At 45.5% G+C, this 9,453-nt stretch overlaps 1 protein-coding gene across 1 annotated transcript in view; it reads left to right on the forward strand.

The window, feature by feature from the left end:
- Positions 1-7,999, forward strand: part of Pkd1l1 (polycystin 1 like 1, transient receptor potential channel interacting) — a 131,776-nt gene extending 123,777 nt beyond the window's left edge. The window contains exons 50-53 of the mRNA XM_021211181.1: positions 2,487-2,717; positions 4,009-4,167; positions 4,975-5,145; positions 7,889-7,999. Of these exons, the coding sequence (XP_021066840.1) occupies positions 2,487-2,717; positions 4,009-4,167; positions 4,975-5,145; positions 7,889-7,999 (672 nt within the window). The remainder of the gene's footprint in view (positions 1-2,486; positions 2,718-4,008; positions 4,168-4,974; positions 5,146-7,888) is intronic.
- Positions 8,000-9,453: the final 1,454 nt, after the last annotated feature.

The raw sequence follows: 9,453 nt of genomic DNA on the forward strand, positions 1-9,453 counted from the left end.
TGATGCTGCATATATGCATGAGTTTGGGTATATGATGCTGCATATATGCATGAGTTTGGGTATATGATGCTGCATATATGCATGAGTTTGGGTATGCCTGTTTGCATGTGTGCTTGGGAATATCTGGTCTCTGTGCACCACAGGGTAAATCTCCATCCAGAGATAAGACCAAAAGTTTTCACTGGAGAGTGAACACTCAGGCACAGAGTGTGGCTTAGGGCCCTGATGAGGTACCTGGCTGCTAGTCCTTCTGAGCATGTCCCAGTTAGACAGGAGTTGACTCTAGTCCCATAGGCCTAGCACAGCACAGGTTTCCACCACCACAGCAGATGGCACTGGCATCAAGTCTGAGAGAATCACTTGGTCAGTTGGCTACTGTGAGGAGGCTCGTGTTCTCGAGGCCCAGGGCTCACACAGGCCCACAAGGGCCCGAGTACAAGTCTCCTGCTCCACAGAATATAGACCCCAGACCTTGCTGGGGCTGTGCTTAGAGGAGCAGGTCAGCAAATGAGCACAGAAAGAGTAGACCTCAGCATCTAAGCTCCATGTCAACCCAGGCTGCTCCTCCCCAACTCACAGATGCCACCAGAGGCCAGTTAATACACCTGCCAGCAAACTAATGGCTTGTGTGTGTCTAGGAGGGTGGCTTGCCTTAGAAATTATATAGCTCTATGTGGACTTTATCTAAAGATAAACTGGTATTAACACCATTTAGCAGTATATCAAAGTGCCTTTATGTTAAGAAAAGCCCAAGATGTAATGAATGATGGCAGATTTACAGTATCCAGAATGTATGTGTTGTGGGAACCCGGAAGGTCTAGTCAGGCCCCTCGTCTTGATTGGCTGAGACGTGAACTAACAGATTATATTTTGTTGTTGTTTGCTTGCCTGCTTTGCTTTTTACATTTAGAAAATGTTAACGTTTATTTAATTAATTAATTTATCTATTGTGGGGGAGGGCATGTACATAGAGGTCAGAGGACACCTCATTCTGTTCTTCCATCGCATGGGTTCTGGGGCTCACAATGAGGTCATCTGGCTTGGCAACGAAAGCAAGGGTACAATGAAACCACTGAGCTAGACCACTATGTGGGTGGGAAGAAGGATTTGTTGGCCAAGGCTATCTCTTGGGGGTCCGAGAGAAGAGCAGAAAGTCTTGACAATTTTAAGGGTGATCAGTGGGGGGGAACATGTAAGTCGGAGCAGCCCAGAGTTAGAGCTGAGGGGTGAGGTGTGTGGCGCTAGCATGGGGACTCTGATCTGTTACAGATGTGCGTTAATAGAGAATTAGATGCCCCATTGCCACAGGTAATTGGCTGTAGGAGCTATCTGCCAGCAGTCCTTCTGATGACCTGGTCAGAGCCCAGACTGTCATTTAGGACACTGTCAGTGTCACTGCCATTTTAGGGGCAGCAAGTGGCTCTACCCACTGGGCAAAGTTGCCATCCCGTTTTGTTGCTTCCAACACAAGGTCTTACGTAGCCTAGCCTGTTCTTCAACTCACTATATAGCCAAGGATAGCCTTGAGTTCCCAATGTTCCTGCCTCCACCTCAGAGTACTGATGGCAGGCATGTTCCACCACGGCCTAGACTGCACTTTCTTCCTCCATAGTCCCCATGGAAATATGTGCCAAACCACTTCAGAGCCAATGGTATTCAACAAGTGCCAGGCAAGCGACAAGGAATTCTAAATGCAGGGCCATGGAAACAAATGAAGCCCAGTGGTACCTGAGATAGATAGCAAGGTGAAGGTGTGCCATTCACCTGAGAGTGTGTGTCAGGCCCAGGGCTGGTTTCAGTAGAAAGTGTCAAATAGACTGGGCCACTGACACCACAGCTAAGACCCAAGTCCCTGTCACTAACAAGCAGACCACAAACTTAGCCAGAACCAGTTTGCCTCTAAGAAGCCCTTCCTGACTCTTCTTAAGTTATTATCATTGCATAGCCCTTACTGAGGACTAGACAAATGGACGAGAGAATATCATAGTAGTAGTACCTTCATACAGGAGAAGTCCAGTGTACAGGCAGGGTGCTCATGGCCAAAGACTGAAGGAACAGATCACTGTTGTCAAAGGCCAGACAAAAGAGCCTCATTACAGCTGGCCATCCATCACAGGCCCACATGGCTCATGCATACAAACTGTGACTTGGTCATCAGGTAGTCTCCCAAGCTTTAGTGGAGGAAGGATGAGGGCATGGGGCTGGAAGAGTTCTGACAACAGAGCAGAAAGCACAGGCACCTTTCAGAGCGACTGAGTGACTTGCAAGGTGAAGATACAGTTAGAAACAGAGAGAGACGTGGGAGGGCCAGCCCTGATGGAGGCGGGCCTCTTTGGAATGAGAGCTCACACAAGGAAGGCTTGAGCCACATATAAAATCCCTTTCTCCAAGCTTTTAAGGGCTGAAAACTATTTAGAAGCCCCCACAGAGCCCTCTTCCCTAAAGAGGGTTGATAGGTCAGTGTCCCGGGGTTTTTCTCCCTGCAGCTGGTGGGGGCCCTATTGCTGGCTGCCCATTACCACTCGCACTGGTTTCTGCTCTTCACCGGGACACTGTCACGTGGCACCTCGGCGGAGGCATTTCCTGGGCTACTGCTTCAATTTCCTGGAAGAAGTAAAAAAGACTCATGGCACAACCGTTTGAAGTCTGACCACGAAGCTGTGCTTTGTTCCTATGGGACCCTCTTTCTGTTGCTGGCTACTCTGGGTTTCGGAATGGTACGTAGATGCGTTGATGCATCCTGGACTTTAAAAGTCACGGTTTGTAAAAGTTCCACTTGTTATGAGGACAAAGGGGTCTCTCTTCAGATAAACAGGACTGGGCTGCCCTGGCCAGACCTCAAGGCCCTCCAGGATCTACCTGCTCTGCCCTCAGCAAGGGCTAGGCATAATCTCCCTTCACTGAGAACAGTCCAGCAAGACCACAGCTGCTCAGGACACTGCCTTCCAGGCCCCCACCTGCTGACCCAATTTTCTTCTCACTCTCCACTGCTCAGGCTGCAGCTCCCTCCCCTGTGTACCTACCCTACTCAGCTTTATAAAATGGTGTTCTATGAAGTGCTTTCCCAGTCAGCTGGTTCTCCTCTTAAGCTCTCAGAAGGCCTCACGGAATCATGGTCCTAGATAGTCCTTTCTGTCTTCCTTTTCATTTTAGCCATGTTCCAAGTCTGTATACCAAGAACTCAACCTTCCCAGGGTGGTTTCTGGCACATGGTAAAGCTCAATTCAAGGTACAGGAATTGGTTCATACTTTCTAGGTGATGTCAAATTCTTTGTTCCTTAAAGTTCTACCAAAGTTCTCACTAACAGAGGTTAAACTGGAAGTGGCTGCATGTGCTCATACCCTGACACGCTCAAGCCAGAGTTCTTAGCCCCTTCCAATGGCCCACATTCCCTGCTCACTACTTTCCCTTCATCCATCCATCCTTCATTTCTTCTTCCATCTTCACAACCTACTCTCCAAGCCAACTATGTATTATTACTTAGCCACCCATCATTTTTTTGTTTACCCATCAATTTATTCACTGGCCCACTCATTAAACTCTCTTTCCATCCAACCATTTTTAACACAGGATAAAAGGATAAGAGGTACAGATGAGAGAAAGACAGACAGACAGACAGACAGACACACACACACACACACAGAGAGAGAGAGAGAGAGAGAGAGAGAGAGAGACTTGTATGTATATAAGTGTATAAAGCCTTGACCGTCATTCCTCAGAAACTCTTTTTCAAAGACACAGCCTCTTATCGGCCTAGAACTCACCAAGTACGCTATACTGGCTAGTCAATAAAGCCTAGAAACTCACTGTCTCTTGCTTCTAAGCACTGGAATTACAACTCTATATCGCCACGCCCAGTTTTGTTTGGTTTGGTTTCACCAGGCAATTGTTGAAAAGTCGCTAAGCAGCAGCAGATATAATATCCACTTCATAGTTTATCTAATCAACAGAGTCATGTCATAGCTTGCTAACACAGAATTTGTTTTTTTTTTCTTTCTCTCCTCCAGTTGAGAGCTACCTTCCTGACTGTTTTCCAAAACAGAAAGTCTTTCCTCAGAAAATCTCTCGTGACACTTGAAGACATTGCAGTTTACATGTGGCATGAAGTCCTCACCCTTCTGGGGCTGGGAACAACTTTGGGAGAGACTGAAGTGGCTACAGACCACGTAAGCTGTGGGACCTTGGAGCAGTGAGCAGTAGCGCGCTCAGGCCGATGTCTCTATCACAGAGGCTTGCTTTCTGCTATGGGGATTCCAGTTCCACTCTCACTAGAAAGGCTCAATATTAGTTCTCAGCCCTGGCGGGTCTCGCAGAATCTTCCCTTGAGATACTAGAGAACTCAAAGGCTGGGCAGGTTCAGCCTCTGCTCACCGCATCCCTATAATCACCTTGTAGCATTGGAAAGGTAGAGTCTCCGCCCCCTCCCCCACCCCCAGGTTAGTCACTTGCTTTTGGCACTTGCTATCAGACCCAGATTTCCATCCAGACCATGGAGCCCTCAGTGCTTTGGACTGGGTACTCCAGACACTAATGCAAACAAGTCAATGCTAGGTATTTTTACAGTGAATTCTCGGATGTCATCCGTGACTGGTGTTTATATAGCACTCAGTGCAGTCCTGAAGCCTGTCAGAAGCAGTCATGGCGCTGTGTGTTTGGACAGGGCTCACTGCCTGTCGTAGGCCCATTATTGCCTTTGGATTCATTCAATGGTTCTTTGTCAAAGCATCATTAACTGTAACTCTTACGAATGAAGCAGTGCGTGCACAACAGCAACGAAGGACCCAAGACGGACAGAAGCAGGCCCAGAACCCAGGTCTTGTAACTTCTGGGTCCAGGAGGTTTTATAACATAGTGAAAACTTTCTAAAGTCAAATCACTAAATGGTTTAGATAATGAAAAGAAAAAGAAAAAAAAAACCCACCACATTCATCCACCACCTTCACCCACCACATTTACTAATGTCTTCCCTTCAGATCTATTACCTAGATGAATTTTCAAGTCTCTTGGATGAACTTCTGATGAAGATTGATGGTTTGTCTGACAGCCTAGAACTTTCTATCCTAGAAAACCAATGGAGGAGAGCACTGGAGTCAAGGGCAGGCGACAGTCCTCCAGGTGGCATTACCGAGTACCAAACTACAGGGGTAAGATTGTACAAATTATTTTTGTTAATGTTCTACACCACTATTTTTATATTTTAAAGTTGGTTTGAAATTATGAGGTGGATTTGTATAAAAAACCCTCTAAGAATAATTATTAGTGGAATGATGTGCTCCGGCCAGAATTGATTAAGTTATTTAAAATGCATGGCAAGACTTGAAGTTTCCAATGAGAGCGTAGATCCGTCCCATCACTTCCATTTATAACTGTCATCAATAAGGAGCCTGGGAAATAAAAATGGAAAGTGCATCTTCCCAGAGATGAAGGCTGTCTGTTAGCATAGAGCGTGACTGGTACTGCTAAGGCGCCTTCTGAACACACTGTGGATTCGACTAAGAAAGAAGGGGTGCTTCCATACGCAAGAGCATACGTAGCCTCCAGATTAGCATATCTGCAGGTGCCAGTCAAAGGAGAAAGCAAAGGGGCAAACCTCTAAAACCAATCACCACAAAAGGGTGACAAACGCAGCAGGGTGTTCGCTCATGAAAAATAATCCAGTGAAGGAAAAAAGACTACAAAGCTAAGACGAAAGAGTGCAAAGATGAAATAAAAAAAATAAGAATAAGTTGATAAAAGTGAGCAATAAGTTGCTATACATCCACAGTTATGGAAAAATGCATTTCTATATGCAGTGAAGAGATGAAAAGGGAACAATAGGTTTGCAAGAAAACAAATGATTCAGCAAAAGTAACTTAAAAATAGTGAAATATTATTTTGGGAGTCATAATGAACAGAGAAATCTGAAAAAGACAGATGTATCCAAGTCAGAGAAAGGTTAAAGATTTAGATCTATCAGGCAGTGATGGTGCACGCTATTAATCCCAGCACTTGGGAGGCAGAGGCAGGCAGATTTCTGAGTTTGAGGCTAGCCTGATCTACAGAGTGAGTTCCAGGACAGCCAGGGCTACGGAAACCCTGTCTTGGGAAAAAAAAAAAAAGATTTAGATCTATACAGATGTTTCTCAACTGACAATGGACCACAACCTAACAAGTCCACTATAACTTGAAATATAGTACACAGAAAGGCATTAGGTCCAGCAGGACTACAGAATGGCGGAATTAGCAACACAACATGGCAGAGGACCAGGTCCCACTGGGACTAATCAGGATCTGCAACTCTGAGTATAGCCTCTGCAGAATGTACTGTTTCTTAAAAGATCTATGTATCTGTCTATCATCTGTTTATCGACCTATCTATCTATCTAGTGTGTGTGTGTGTGTGTGTGTGTGTGTGTGTGTGTGTGTGTGTGTGTTTTGGGGGGCTATATGTGGTGTCTGCCTGTATGAGTTTGTGTGTACCATGTGCATGCAGGTACCTTTGGAGGCCAAAAGAGAACACTGACAGATCCCCTGGAACCCTACGTGTAGGCACTTGTGAACAGTCAGATGCTGGTGATGAGAAGTGAACCTGAGTCCTGTGCAAGGGTCATACTACCTCCTCATCTTCAAACTCTGAATCACAACCTTAACCCTGGAAAACTGTAATTCAAACCATCATCAGGGACTATCTGTATATCTAACCAGGAACTCTGTCCCAGGGTTAAAAAGAATAGATTTAAATCTGTTAAAACTAGGAAAACATAGCAGAGTTAGTTACCAGACTTCAAGGATAAGCATCATTCTGTGGCTGTCTAGATATTGCCACTCGCTGCTTCTACGTGATTTAAAACTTAAAAAGCTGTTATGTTTTATTACTTATAATTTGTAATTATTAAATTGATCTGAATGCTCATATGACAGGAAATACAATGGCCAACTGCATAAGAAACTTGAAAAGAATACACATATGTAGGAAAAAATAAGTATCACTTGACATCCTGTGTAACGTGTTCATAATAGACTTTTAGAAGAAAGTGAACCATGAGATTTAAGAATAACAGGACTAGAACCAAGCCCGATGTGTACCATTAAGTCAGTACTAAGAGGAAAACCTAAATGAGAGGAAACAGAGTCTATACTCAACCCAGTTTACAAGCAGAAGTCACATGCACACCGCAAAGCAGGAGGGTGGGGTTGTAAACATGAAGCACACCTGAGCAAAGTCAACATATAAAGTGATCCAACAGAGGCCAATGTATAAGCCAACAGCTAGCAACAGCTAAGTGTGTGTATACAGACCACGAGGGGGACAGCAGATCTCTGTATATACAGACCACGAGGGGGACAGCAGATCTCTGTGTATACAGACCACGGGGGGTACATCAGAGGATTTTCATTAAGATTAAGGAAAACCAAAAATTGTTCAATCAAATATTCCACAAAGACATTTTTAAATGGTTCTGGGCCTCAAACTAGGGACCTCAACTGTGTTTGCCTTGCTTTTGTGATCACAGTTAAGGCAAGAACTCTAGCCAGAGCTGTATCTCCAGCTCCCACCGGACCATTTCTAAGGCATAAGCCTCCTCCCAGGGCCCCCTGTAAGCGCACTTAGGGATATCTGTGTCATGACTCTTAGGGACTGAGTAAGTTTCTGTGTGCTCTTGTGAGCCCTCCCATACTGGCTACACATCAGAGTCATGCCGATTTCCTAACACTCCACAGTGTTTATGCCAGTGACTGCGGAGGCTCATACTTGTAATGTGTGCCCCAAGGACATCAGTTTTACTTCCCTCCAACTGGGAAATGCAATTGTTTTCTGAATAGTCACTTTATGAGACATCCATTTATCAACAATGTATTACACAAAAAGCCACCGTTAACTGGGTTTCCCAATGCCTGTAACACCAGGTTCCACAGCACAAGTTCGCTGTCCTGCTGGGAAGGAACTGGGTGTCAGTGGTACCTGAACAGGCCAAGCCCAACTGGGTTTTGCAGAACAGACTCCTCTTTGTGTGGTGAAAGCCAAGGAAAGGGTTCATTTGATTTTCCTAACTCCCGGGCACTTGTTTTTTCATCTTAACCAATAATAATTAAGATTGGTATCTCTCTAAACTAGCAGGATAGACTGCCTGGAGCTATCACTAACCACCTGCAAATTGCATTGTTCTTTGTTCTTAAGTGACTCATAGCAAGAGAAGCTGTGGCTGCCAGGCCCACCGCCTCTTCTCATCCCTGGCTTATTGCTCATTCTGTGATTCTTGGCTCACCCTTGCCCCTCTGCTACCTTTACCTATAGGCGAATAAAAATCCCTACTGTACTTGTTGTGGCCCAGGCCTCTCACCACTCAACTTGCCTTTTCTCTTTAGAAGCTAGCCAGGCCTGAGGCTGCAGGGTAATAGGAAGATGCTAGGGGGTCTCTGCCGACTAAAATTTCCTCTTGACTTGTCTTTGTGAATACAGTTAAGGCAAGATCAGTCAGCCAGAAAAGGGCAACTTCATCTCAGGGCACAGCTGACCTGTTCAAGCAGGGGTGCAGCTCCTCCGTAGAACACCTGTCTAGCACCCATAAGACCCTGGCTTTCATCCCTAATAACAGATTTTTTTTTTAAGTGTAATTACTTAGTCTCCTTCTGCCAGGATGTAAGTACAGAACTTTTTTATCCAGGGGATGAAGCACAGACCACCAGGGTATGCAGAGAAGCCTCCTGGGCTGGGACCAAAGCATCTGTTTTCAGGCAGATGGTGAACTTGAATTCTGATCACTGTACATTCCTTGCAGCTGCTTCCCTTAACTCTGCCAGTTTGTGAGATACCCTGGGGATGATTTCGGACTCTTGGCTTTCCACGGGACAGTCAGTGAGCCTTTCTGCTCAGAGACCTCGTGATTATCACTGACTTCCATAACCTTGCCATTCAGTCAGGCAGTATTTTCTGACTGGTGGATGCAAGAGAATTTAACACACTGGGATGGAATCCGGGAGGGGGAAGCAGCCTGTGGTTCAAGTAAATTGGCCCCAGCCTTCACACGAAGAAAACTGAAGGCCCTGAATGGCCCTGCTCCTTCTGACACAGGCACAGAAGTCTGAGGGTCCCACTGTTGACCTACTGTTGATGGTGATTCATTTGTAACTACAGAGTACAGACATTGGGTACATAATGCGACCTCATGCCACGTGACCTCCCTGGGACACTGAGAGCATGGTATCACTCTCCACAGGACAGCTGAGCACAGCAAACGGGGTTAATATGGACATCTTCTTTTTTTCTATGTATGGGTTTAATTTAGACTACTAAAATTGAGTGTCAAGGTTCATTCCTGTGGCTGCCACCACTCTGGTCAATGGTGAACAACTCTGAAACCCTGGAAATGAACTGTGTTCACCAGGAAGATGTAATTCCCAATCCCAGAAAATAAGAATCTCAGAAGGATGAGAGAAATCTGGACACTTTCTGTGCTCATTGAGATCTGGGT

Source organism: Mus pahari, chromosome 13 (genome assembly GCF_900095145.1).
Source record: "Mus pahari chromosome 13, PAHARI_EIJ_v1.1, whole genome shotgun sequence".
NCBI classification, from domain to species: Eukaryota; Metazoa; Chordata; class Mammalia; order Rodentia; family Muridae; genus Mus; species Mus pahari.